The sequence below is a fragment of the Podarcis liolepis genome (assembly GCF_965112155.1).
Source record: "Podarcis liolepis genome assembly, chromosome: 7".
Classification (NCBI taxonomy): domain Eukaryota; kingdom Metazoa; phylum Chordata; class Lepidosauria; order Squamata; family Lacertidae; genus Podarcis; species Podarcis liolepis.
Window position 1 is genome coordinate 54,151,465 of NC_139561.1, and position 13,307 is coordinate 54,164,771.

General features: G+C 42.1%; 1 protein-coding gene across 1 annotated transcript in view; it reads right to left on the reverse strand.

Moving 5' to 3' along the window:
- Window positions 1-926: 926 nt before the first annotated feature.
- Window positions 927-13,307, reverse strand: part of AMFR (autocrine motility factor receptor) — a 28,912-nt gene continuing 16,531 nt past the window's right edge. Inside the window, exons 8-14 of the mRNA XM_083514999.1 lie at window positions 13,107-13,217; window positions 10,057-10,247; window positions 9,197-9,300; window positions 8,536-8,670; window positions 7,054-7,137; window positions 4,363-4,547; window positions 927-3,141 (exon numbers count right to left, since the gene is read on the reverse strand). Coding sequence (XP_083371125.1) covers window positions 2,997-3,141; window positions 4,363-4,547; window positions 7,054-7,137; window positions 8,536-8,670; window positions 9,197-9,300; window positions 10,057-10,247; window positions 13,107-13,217 — 955 coding nt within the window. The 3' untranslated portion in view covers window positions 927-2,996. The remainder of the gene's footprint in view (window positions 3,142-4,362; window positions 4,548-7,053; window positions 7,138-8,535; window positions 8,671-9,196; window positions 9,301-10,056; window positions 10,248-13,106; window positions 13,218-13,307) is intronic.

Genomic DNA, 13,307 nt, shown 5'->3' on the forward strand with positions numbered 1-13,307 from the left:
GCCTTCCAGCTCTTCTCAGGGGAATCCTCAGCATTGCTTGGCTACTCTCTCTTTATGGCTAAGCCTTGTTTTTCAGGGAGCAGAGAAGGAACAAGGCAGTTGCACAGAATGCAACACAAGACTTATGCTTTGTTTTTCCCCACTCCCCTTCTCATTTCAGAATCCACACACAACTTCCCACTCGTTTCAATAATTTAAGCCAGAAATGCAGATCTAGTCCTAGAAAAGGTCTTCTTCCAAGATATCCCCGTGCAACCACCTCACAGCTGGTGACAGAAACCGAACAGCTTACACCTAAGTTGGTTGTGTGAATAGGTTACAAACCAGACTTGAGATTGAGCTTCCAGCATACACTGGGGCATAAATGACAAAATGAGGATACTCATGTCCCTCCTGAAAGTGCAGCCAGAAAGTAAAAAATATTATGAAGCAAAAGAGCACAATACAAAAGCCTCACTTTGCTTCATCCAAAAGAATTGATCTAAAGTTGAGTAAAATTCCCAGTCCCTTTATGTTTCACTCTCATTTTCACCCTTCCGATAACTGAAGTGGGTCAGTCAGATGGAGAATCCAAATATAAAGACTGCCATCATGTGGGTAACTGAGGTGGCGTTGATGGAAGGGAGTAAGCAGAGAACGGCTTTTCTACTTTGATGTCTTCAAATATATCCAGAAAATGTACTTCGCATTCAAAGCAATTTGAGGAAGAGCTTTCAGATCAAGTGTTCAAATAATGAACCCATAGGTGATCTACCACACATCGGCAACTGTTGTGTAATAACATTACTTCTGGTTGGATGATACAGACCCTCCTCCAGGCTAAGAGAGATTGTAGTTTGACAAACTATCTGTATGGATTCACTGATACTTGAGAGTGGTGGGGAGAGAAGATGTGCAAAGTGTTCAAAAAAGAAGTTTGTTAAATATTTCCAACACTGATCAAGAATTTTATTTCCTTTTTTAAAAACAATAAAAACAAAGAGCTGCGCTCTAAGCAAAACTGAATCACAAGAATCTTTTCTTTCTTCTTCCATAGTTTACTAACAGCATTGCAAGGTAAGGCTTCCCAAAGGGGGTTACTGAAATAAGTTATCTTCACTTAACACTTACACAATTCAGTTTTCTTATAGTCACCTTCAAATATTCTAAAAACAGGGGCTGTGCACGGACTGCCCTCCATCTGCCCTATAGCTCCCAGATTGAGCCAATTCATCTGTACTGCCCACTCCACCCTGGATCTGTCCCCAAAGTAATGGGGGAGGGGGGCTAAGGTTTTTTTTAAACCTTATTTTTAAAAAAAACAGTCAAGTGGTGGCAAGATCTGTTGAGCTGTTAAGGAGAATCTGATCCTGCATGGTGCTGCTCCTTCAAAAGCAGCTTCCCTGCATCGAATGGGAGCCACACACAAAGGAGCAGCATTGCACAAGATGGGATCCTCCTGCCTAAAAGTCATTACACAGGATTATCCAATGCTACGCAATGTATTTCAGGTGGCAGAATGGAGAAGAGGCAGTGGTGAGAATAAGGAACGGCCTGGCAGGAAAGACCCCCCACTATCTCCCACAAAGATGCAGGCCTCTCCTGTTTGCCGTTTCTCAGACTTCTTCTCACTCGCGCTGCCTCTTCCTGCCTGCCTGATGCCCCGCCCCAGCAGCCCTGGATGGCTGTGGGCATTCAACCCAACCTGTAGTGATCAGTGCTATTTCAACCTGACTTGAGTGAAGCCAGGATTCCTCCAAATAGGCTTGATTTGACTCGGGAATTCAGACCTTGGCCAAATCTGGTACACAGCCCTACTAAAATCCTGCTGTAAAAAGATAATTTGCAATATATTTTTTAAAATACTGGGCACCTTCTGAAGGATAGCGATACTCGCCAAACACTTAAAAATTACTTGGCTGCCATCATAAAACCCATTTACGGACCTAAGACCAGAGATCTCTAATACAGCTACCAGAGTTTTACAATACCAAAGAAAAAAGTTTGAGCACACCTAGCCTAAGATCTAGTAGCCCTCAATTCTCTCAATTCTGATTAAGCTAATGGGCATATGGAGTATTGCCAGATGCGAGATTACAAAAATAAAGATACTTTTGCGCGCTCCCTTGCCTCTCAAATAGCAGCCAACTTCCATTCCTGAATGGAGCCTTCTCTGCAGATGGCCTCTGACACCAAACTATGAGACCATCCCAGTTTGCCTGCTTACTGAAATGCTGAATCAAGATGCCAAATATAGCTGGGGGCTCACGCCCCTTTTTCCGGTGCTTCTCCCTTGGCCACATGTCTGTTACCAGCAATGAAATGCATTAAAAACCAAGCCAGCCTCCTGGTAGAAAAATAATCCAGGAATGTACACACTGTCTGTCTGGGGGCCACTGTTCTAAAACTTAGCTCAACATTTTCCACTCTTTAAGATGTCTCCTCCTGTTGGTGCACTCCACTTCCATGCTCCAACATTTAGAAATGCCAGTTTGTCCAAAAGACTCTGCAAAAGCATCCAAAATGTGTTTCTTTTATTTTAAGCATGTCGTTCTTGAGACATGCAATGACTCGGCAGTGATGCTTGCTTACTTAGGAGAGAGCTTTTGTCATTCCTTGTTCAGTTTCCACTTTAAAGAGCTTAAATGGGACGTGCCAGCAAGCTCAGTGCACACAAGCAGCAAATGGACCTGGTGCTTCTCAGCCACTGTCCCTCTGCAACTCACATTAAGCAGCACACCATGCCCAGGGCTTTAAAGACTGCATTTTTTGTTCGCAAAGGGGGTGGGGGAAAGGAAAATGTGTGTCACTCAAAAAAAGTACCCAAGAAAGGTTAATTTGTCAGCTGTCCAAACACTTATTAGATATCACATGCTTTATACAGTGAAGATGCAGCCAGATCAGTCATCCTCGGCACATTTGCTGAGTTCTGAAGAGACCCTCCTTGTGGGCAGGGAGAGTGTAGGATGGCATAAACATTGCTTGTGTGGAAGAAGAACAGGAGGAGACAGGAAGTGTTAAGAGGGATCCTGCTTCTGAAGTCTTCGCTCTGCTGCAGCAGCCAACATCCTCCGGCGCAGGGTGATAGGGTCTGAAGTCGCTCCTTCGGCCTGCAAGTAGTCATCTGAGCTAGGATCATCAGAGGTTTTGTTGAGGTAACGCCTGGAGGGAGAAAAACTAGATGGCTGAAGGGAAAGTAACATAAAGTTCACTCTGAATATAGAGGTTGCCTGGTTTGCATTTAACCTTTCCAAGCAGGAGGGGAAAGGTCTTAACACACATTTCAAAAAAATGCACCAAGAAAAGCTGGATCTTGTGGCCTGTGTGGATTTTGCAAATTTTGAATATGTGTTTATTATGTTGACCACTTTATTCTGGTTTTGCTAGTTTGATTGATGTCAGAAGCTCTGAAGCTTCATCCTGAACAACTGGAAATGTTGAGCCACACCTCTGGCATTCACTACTTCAGGAGATGATGCTAAGACATTTGAAAATGTTTCTTCTCAGCCATAAAAAAACTCTGTACATTTTATCGTTAATGAAAGCTGATATTCTGAGAGAACTGAATCCTGTGCTCAATATCATTTTCAGACCACTCATGGTGGCATAAGCACAGCCCTACATGAGCAGCTGATAGTGACCATGAGACCTAAAGAATTATTGAATGCTATCAGATAATGCTCTGCTCCTACACAAAGACAGATCTGTGTTGTTATTCTCAGATCCCCTTCTGTTCCCCAGTCCAGTTCCCACCTTCGGCCTCACCTGCCTGCTATGCCTGGGAGAGCCACCCAGCCGGCTCCTTCTGCCTTAGTGACTTGGATTCTGATAGCATTCAAAAGGCCATCCAGTCCAACCCCCAGTCATATGGCCAGCACTATTCAGCTACTCAGTGGCAGACTTTGGGGTCTCAAATTTCAGCAGCACCCTTTCCAACATTAAAATTTGACACCGCCCCCACCTCTCGCACTCCGTTCTACAGCGTTGTTGTGCCGCCCCCTGCAGCACAGCACCCAGTGCCACCACACCGGTTGCACCACTCCAAAACTGCCTCTGAGCCACTAAGAGAGGGGGGATTTATGGCCCTCCACATGCTGGTTGACTGCAACTCTCCTCATCTGTGACCACTAGCCAAGGTAGCGGGAACTAATGGAAGCTGTTGGACTTTGGAGAGTCGGTGTCACAGGTTCACCATCCCTGCCCTTGGGCAACACAAAACAAGCTACTGCATCACAATCAAGGAGAAGTTGCATCAGTGAGAGGCAGCCAGCTAGATATGCAAAAGATCTCTGAATGACTTTCCCTTAAACACCTCCTCAAATCCTCCTCCTGGGCTATTCCACATTAAACATTTTGTTACTGTAACCCACAAAACATACACACCTGCGAGCTTGTTGCAAAAGGTCTTCCTTCCGCTGTACTAACATCCTCTGTCTTTCGTCAGCTGACTTGGAAAACCGGCTCCCTCTCACTTCAAAGTCTTCTGTCTCAATGGATTCTGCTTCTGCCTCATTGAACTCTGCCACGTCTTCCAACCATGAGTTGAGTTCCAGTGAGTCTCTCTCCGTCTTTCATACAAAAGGAAATTGGGGAAAGCACATTAATACAGATCTCCATAATCTAATACAACATTACCAGAAGAACTGGGGAGGTCCAAAATAAGCTCATCTTATTGAGGTGCTAGGATGTGCAAACACTGCCAAAGTAAATGGAAAGGCTGCCTCTCTCCCAAAAATATATGCTACAGTGTTGTTGTTGTTTTGGGGGGAGGAAGCTGTCTTCACATTAGCCAGGGGCAAGGAAACTTTTTCAACCTAAGGGCCACTTTCCACGATGGGCAACCTTCAGGGGCCACATGCTAGTGGTGAGTGGAGGCCAGAGGCAAAGAGCAGGCAGGGCAATAGATGTGACTCTTTTTATAGTAGCTTATGTTCCAGCCAAGAAAAGCCAGTCAAACATACAGCTCCTTCCTCCATCCAGGTAAGCACTGCCACAGTATAAAGAGACATTCCAGCCAGGCAAAAGTGCTAAAGGAAGGCATGGAGGACAGCCAGAAACAGGTGTGTCAGACTTAGGAAGGGGTGTGGCACAGACAAAGTCCCAAGGGCCAGAGAGGCCTGGAGGGCCTGAGGTTTCATACCACTGAGATAGGTAATCCAAGACTGGATGGCTGGGGCCAAGGGGGTACTTCTCATGCTCATGGCTCATTGTCACTCACTTCTACAATGCAGGCAGCTATTCAGTTGGCCAAAGACTAACTTCAGCAACACACAAAATATTTTCCTATTAACTAACTCCTGTTACACAAGAAGCAGCAAGAAAAAGAGAAGCATCATGTACAACATGTGGAAGGGTAAGCATGCAGATGAAACCAGGAAGGCCTACACCAGAGCTTTCCAAACTGTGTGTCACAACACATTAGTGTGCTGGCTGCAGTTTGCAGGTGTGTTGCACAAACACTCCCCGCACTCCTCCCAGGACTAGAAAGGGGTTAGTTTAACCTCCAGCTTGCTAGTAAAACTGAATTACTGTGTTGCAAAATGATGCATGTCTAAAAAGTGTGTCAACAATGTAAAAAGTTTGGAAAACTCTGGCCTGCACCCACACCCAAAGACTCTGGGTCAAAGCCAATTCTTTTCTGTGCTGGAACATGGGTTTTCCAAGGCCAGACACATGTGAACAAATTACCCACATCATCGCTACCTTGGCTGGCTCTGCTATCCAAACTTTTGCATGTCTGACAGGAGGCGTTGAAGTGAGATATCTGATGAACATGTGGAGGTTGGGCTGGGGTGGCAGAACCAGGAGAGCAATCAAGATTGGGCCAGAAAGTGCAGTCCTGCTCTCCCTGTCCCCATTTATGAATGTGTGGAAGGAAATAAGTGAAGGCACTATTCTTTAGCACATTTGGGGTAGAGATTCAGGTGACAGCCAGGCAGAGACAGTTATCCTTTCACACAACAAAAGCATAAACTACTAAAGAAGAAAAAGAACACTTCTCCCTCCACATAGACTTTTTCTAGAAACAACTGGACTAATAGATGGTAACAGGACATCTGATATTATGGTTACATTATGATGATGTGGAAGGTTTTCTGAAAAGGACTGTTAACACTGATCTGGAGTTACTTATGGCCACTACATATGTATATTGTCCTATGGGAAAAAGCAAGAGAAACCAGAAGGATTTAAGGGTCTCTGGCAAATAACACTTGGGTAAAAATCATTTTACTTTATGAGGAATTGCATTGAACTACAAACACACACACATTTACTTACAAGTATCTGTAATGGACTGGAACAATATGTTCCAAAACAGTCTTGTCCTTATGTCTTCCCTATGTTAAAACTAATCTACATCTTACTATTTAAGACATTCCAGGGAGAGGGGGAAATCCCATTGTACAAGCAGAAGGTGTTGCACAAGTATCATGGCTTCGTTACGTATAACTTCCTTCTGTGTCCTTTTAAACTTTTGTACTAAATTATTAATATTTTTTTCAAAAATAAATGAGGGAAAGGCAAAAGCTGGAGCAGCTCAAATCCTCCTTATAGTCAGTAGACCACCACTTGAGGAACAAAGACCTCCATGTATCCCCTTTAATAGCCAGTAGCTTAACTCAGGAATAGCCAATGCAGCACCCTCCAGATATTGCTGGACTACAATTTCCATCATTCATTAGCATTGACCATGCTGGATGGGGAGCAGGTGAATTGCAGTTCAACTACATCTGAAGGCACCACATTGGCTATCCCTGACTTAACTGCTCAAGGCCTTTGAATTACAAAAAACACTTCCCTTTTCTCTAGATCCCTTCCCCATCAAAACACAAGAGAAATGCAAGTAAGACTCCATAGTCAGACCCAGAACAATTATGCTTACAAATGGCAACCTACTTGCACCTTTAAGACAGATGTTCTTTGCAATGAAGACTCCAAATCCACTAGTGGCAAAGCTACAGAAGGATATCTACCAGGAGTTCTTGTGAGGACTTCGTGCCAAGGTTTGTGGACATTACACTATCAAATTTCCCTGTGTTATGATGCACCTTTTTTCCCCTTTGCCAAGTTTACCTGAGTAACCTCTTCTGTGTCCTCCTGATCAGTGTTGTGTCTTTCCAGGGGACTGTTCAATGCAGGTCTGATGCTATCTGAACGCTGTAAGCATAAATAAAACTGACAAAACTGATATGAATTGAAAAGAAAAACCCCACAGACAATCTTTCTAAAGAATTTATGCTGCAGGGCAAGTTGGTGGACCATTGTTCAAAACCTAGCTGTCACAGGGTTTACTGTGCAAGCCTCTTTCAGCCATATGCTGCAAATAAAAATGCAGCATAAAACTCAAATAGGGTGAAATAAATAAGATTTAATAGACACATTTATGAAACACTAATGGGACAATGTAACCTCAACATTTGTAAGATTTGTGGTCTTGTCCATGAATTCTGTAATGCTCTATATGTATGTTGTATTTATCTACTTTAAAAAAATAAATTACAAATACCAAATGAATTAATAATTTAACTACTTATTTTTATCATTGTGTAAGCTGCTTTTCCTGCTTTTAATTGTATGATTATGTTATTGTAGCCAACCCTGGGACTTTATGGTGAATTGCAGGTAATAAATGCCATAATAAAAATAAAATAAAGGCACAAAAGCCTACTAGTAAGAACTACACTTCATTTAAAATCCTATCAATAAAACAAAAATAGACCAATTCATAAAATCATCTTATTTTCAACAGACTATCCTGCAGCAATCTAGCAACTAGGCTTCATCTGTCAATCTTTGACAGCACATCAATATCTGATTCCTTAAAAACTGTGATCTCCTGCATGAAATGGGAACAAGCTACTTTTTGCAGGGATTTTGACTTGCATATGGGTTTGAGAAGAACTTTGCATATTAAAAGTGCTACAGAAAAGCTGTGGTCATTTAAGACTTATGAGTTCATGAAATGACAACAAAATCACAACTCAAGTACAGAACATACAGAGGTGCATTTTTAGCCATTCATCCTCAGGGACAAAATAATTACCAACATGCAAACCCCAAATGTAACCAATATGCAGAGGCTGCCATATAAACAATTTCACGGTAGACAAAAGAATAATAAGGAAGTTTGGGCTTTTTTTATCCATTCCTTGTTGTTACTGACAGAAGTTTGAAAACTAGACAAAGTAAATGTAAAAACAAAACCAAGACTTTTCTGGTGGCACCTTATAAAATTGTGACATAAGCTTGTTAGTCTTTGAAGTACCACAAGAATTTCTGGGGGCCTTTTTGGCTACGATAGACCTCTTTGTTCATATTTTACAATGCAGCAAAAGCTATATAAAATCATTTTTTCGATTTTCATGATCATTAAGTCCATAGATCAATATTACTTGACGTAACACTGACTTAAACATAACACACACATTAAAAAAAAACCTTAAACATCAGGATAACCATTTCACAATGTTAATGTTGCAAAATAAACACAGCAGGTCTGCTGCTGATGGATTGCTACTGGAAATATGCCGACTGCCTCAGTAACGTTTGACCAACCTGTGTTGGGAAAGGTACTTGAATACGCCCCTCTAAAATGTTGTCCGTTGTTATTTCTACAGAACGTGTCATCTGCAGATCCTGCAGAATGAGGTGGTAAGGAACCTGAGGAAACATCTCCTGAATCTGATGTGCCTAAAAAAGAAAATGTATCCACTGTTACCAACAGGGGACCCAACTGTGGCACACTAAATACCTTATAAAACTTTAAAGTAAGCCAAAGCCTTTAAAATCTCAAAGGGTCAGGCTTTTGCTACTAGAGCACAAAAGAATCCAGAATGGTGGTTTCATTCCATTCATGTTCACTGATCATCTAATCACAGTTTATTAAGATAGACAGTGTATGTTTGAAACAATGTGTGCTTCTTTTTTCAAATCTCTCTTCAAAACTCACTTCTTCCACAATGTCTTTGACCAAACACTTAGTTCTCCATTCTCAGTGAAAATGGGTCTGAAGTACATGTAACTTGCTCATTTTCGTCCCTAGTTACCTTTTTCTCTTCCTTTCCTTGACTTCACCACCACACTGATGAAGTTTTGTTTTTATGTTCCTCGGAACTGGGACTTTTATTTTGCACTTACTCTCTAAAGCAGCACATACACTGGTGGTGACATATAAATGAATAAACAGAGCAGTGTGCAAAATAGTAATAGGAATTACCATGGCATTGAGCTGAGAGTTGCTTGCTTGCGCAATACCAAGAATACTGGTGGTATGCATCACCTCCACTGAGAAGCTGGGCAGCCAGCTAGCAATGCGAGAACCTGGAAAAGAGAAAGCAACCGTTAAGGTGTGTGAAATGTGCTTTTGAGTAATTACCCCAATCGTCTACAGTTCTGTCTATATTTTTAATGATTCCTCAGCTCTTAATTATTATTACAAGGTTCAATAGATGTCATGAGCATTATCAATTCTCTCCTCCCCTTTATTTTCCTTTCTTGAAAAGCCACTGTTATATATGATTAAACATAATCTGCACATAGTATAAAAATCAAACTTTTGAAAGTACTACAAGGATAGAGTGAGTGTTCTTGGCAACATTTCAGGTGCCCAGCACACAGAGCTGGCTTGTGCTTCAAACTTGTTCATTAAATCTCTCTATCCCTCTCACACACAGAGACAGTTTCTTACTCTTACTCCTCCTCATCACAGTAAGGCGGATTTCAAGAAGCCTGCTACTGGAGCCAATCTAAGGCTTTTTTTAAGGTGAAGTATGAGAGTATTTCCAACAGGGGCGACAGTGTACAGGGAAGGATTAACTCTTCCCGCATATGTGACTCATCCTTCCCATCCATGGAAGAGAAAACAATTATCCTGAAAAAAACCCAAAAGCCTGTTCCTGCTGCACACAGGGACTATTTCATCTAGGTTTCATCTACTCATGGGGGAAGGTACAACTTCTCAAGAAAGAAAAGAAAAGAAAAGAAAAGAAAAGAAAAGAAAAGAAAAGAAAAGAAAAGAATCCTACATTTACAAAGATGTTCTGGCTAAGTCAACTAGTAAAAGGCAAATAAACCAACCATCAAAGTGGAAGAAGTGATTGTGCTGGTTCAGGTGAGGTCTGCCTTCAGCTACTGCCACAGGAGCCAAATTTTCATCCAGGTTCTCCCTTTGGTGATCTTCCCTGGCACGGTGATTGTCAGTGATATTCAGGGACATTCTACAGGTAGGGCAGGAAGTGTCTTGTTCAAGCCAGGAGCGCAGGCATGAGCTACCAATAAATGAGAGGTTTAAGTAAATTTCTTGGGAAGAAGTTACAAAATGTTCATCTGCTCTCAGAAGAAGAAAAAGAATATGCAGTAATTTAGAATAGAGTCATAGAATTGTAGAATTGGCAGGGACCCCAAGAGTCATCTAGTCCAACTCCCTGAAATCACAGCTAAAGCATCCCTGACAGATGGCCACCTGACCTCTGCTCAAAAACCTCCAGTGAGAAGAGGGTCCATCACAAACCCAGAGGGAGTCTGTTCCATTGCTGAATGGCTTTTACCCTTAGAAAGTTCTTCCTGATGTTGAAACAGAATCTCCTTTCTTGTAACTTGAAACCATTGGGTTCAGGTCCTGCCCTCTGGAGCAGGAGAAAATAAGCTTGATCCCTCTTCCATGTGTCAGCCCTTTAGATATTTGAAGGTGGCCATAATATCGCCTTTCAGCCTCCTCCAGGCTAAACATAATTATAATTATTATGGTACCCCCGGAAAACCAACAAACTTAAGGTGGTGCAACCTTTTGGGGTAGTTGTTTTTGAGACTTACTGCTGCACTGGTTGTTTCCCATTAATAACATTCTGAAATTTGACTTGCCACCTACAATGCAAATAATTGTTTAATAGGTTATTCTAGACTCCTATGCACTGTGCATTGCAGCCAAGATATGCTACCCACCACATTCTCTCAAAATAGGAGTGACCAAGGCCAAAATGTGTGGGCTCTGATGGATAAGGAAAAGGGTTAACTGGCATTTTTCTCATATTATAACCAGCATGCTACCCCACTCTCAAGGCATATTGTGACTTAAGGCAACCAAAATCACTCGTTTCATTATACTAGAACCCAATAATTTGAAGCATAAGCTGGCTTCATAGAAAAGCAATGCTACCCTTTCAGGTATGTGGAAAAGCAGCTCTGAAGGGGTGTGGCCCAAGTTTCTCAGAGGAGTAAATGTGTCTGCTGGTAGTGGCTAATTATCTTATTAGAGGCTCCTTGAAACGTTGACAAATACTTTTGACAAAGCTTGTAATGAATGACAACAAACTGGTCCCTGGTTTCTATTCTCCTCCAGTTTGTTACTGATGACATAAGTAGAAGCAACTGCCAAAAGATGCCAACGCAAATGACACACCTATCAAGGAATACTTCATATATTGCATAAGACATGTCTGGTATTTTTCTGGGATATGAAAAGGGTTCCTACCGTGTGTTAATCACTGACACAAAAGCGATTAGGTTGACCAGAAGCATGGATTGTAATCCAAAATGGGACAGATTTGGCATTTTTCAATGTCATCCCATTTCAGGTGATGATGGTGCAAAAGCAGTTAAGAAAGAGGCAGATTCTGTTGTTGCTGATGATAATGCTGATGCCAACATAGATTCTGATGATGACACAGATTATCAAAGTCCAAAAGCCTCAGGTGAGTCTGACACTGATTCAGACACAGCACCTTCATTTACCTTAGGTCATCATTCTCCCAAGGAGGAGGAGACACCAGACCCAGAGGACCAGAGAGTCTTGCACAGATCTAAAAGAACTACAAAGGCCATATCACCTAAACGGTTCTCCAAAGAGTTTGCTAAAGCTGCTGTTACTAGCAACTCTGGTGCGGTTTTTGAACCAGCCAACTACAAAGAGCTGGAAGGTCTCTGGGAGTGCTTTTCCAGCTCGCCTGGCCCAGTCGGGGCTGAAGAGGTTGAGCCCAGTCGTTGGCACTGGCTCAAAGGCGAAGCTGACAATGTCCTGTTGGATAAGACTCAATGTTTACCCAGTCCAGCAACCTGCCTCCAAGAGTAGCCAGACAAAGGCTTCCACAAAGCCCACCAGCAAGGTATGATGGCAAGAGCCTGCCATTAAGTTTGCCCCTCCAGCAAGAGGCATTCAGCAGAACCTGGCCAAGAACCCCTATCCTTCATGAATGTGGCTAATAAATCAGTTTTTAAAAATCTAATACTGCAGTCCTAACTACACTTACCTTGAGGTAAGACCCATCTAATGCAATAGGAATTACTCCTGAGCAGACAAGGTTAGGATTGCACTGTAAACCAGAAGGGTGTGTGTATGTCCTTGGTAAATAGCGTTATTCCCATATCCAAATGTACTGGGGGATGGGTGGGAATACATTGCATGAAATGGTACACAAGTCTGATAACCAACAGAATGTTAAGCCCTTTTGAAATCCCAATATTTCATGAATACCAAATCAAGCAACATGCTCGCTCCTTACATGCAGACATAGAATGATCTGATATGAGGTCAGGTAAGGTTTTAATCATTAATTTGCTGGCTTTGTTATTAAGTGTGGCTGAGCAGCTACATTGGTTGACTGCTGTAAACCACCTTGTGAGGGTTACAAGGTAGGATGGACTATGCGCAGCCTTCCAGAGTTGTTAAAACTGTATCTCCGACCTGAAGTTATTGACAATGTTGAAAATCTGGGCTGCAAGTATTTAGGTGCTGGAGATGTGCCACGTTGGAGACCACTTGTACTATGTAAGATATAGAGGAAAAAATGTGCATTTTTTAAAGTACTGAGAAGATTGCACTATCAATGTTGGCTTCTGTACATTAAACAAATTTTTGCAGTCCTGGATAAGTATATAAAAACTCTGTCCCATGAATTCTGTTAAAAGACTACATTCCTATGTCACAGTCTACACTGGGTACAGCCAGAACAGGACAGGCAACTCCTCCATGACTTTTAACAAGGAAAATCAGTATATATAGTGTTGAATTGGTTTTCTTAAAAAAAAAATATGAAAATGACAAAATGAGTGTCTAGTGAGATTCAACCATTAACTACAGACAATTAGAGCACACTACTTGTTCTACCCTGGTTTGCTCCCCAGGTGCGTACTTATGGAAAAGATGCCCACAAGGGAGTTTACGTGCAGCTTGCATGGAATCCCAGCAGATGGCACAGTCGTCATTGTTGGTTGCCAGCTCTTCAGGTGTTGCCACCGCAAACCTAGAAGAGAAGTGAAGATTATGGTTATGATTGATAATAATAGTAATTCTAAACCACTTTATAAAGAAAAAAACCTCACAGCGGTTTACA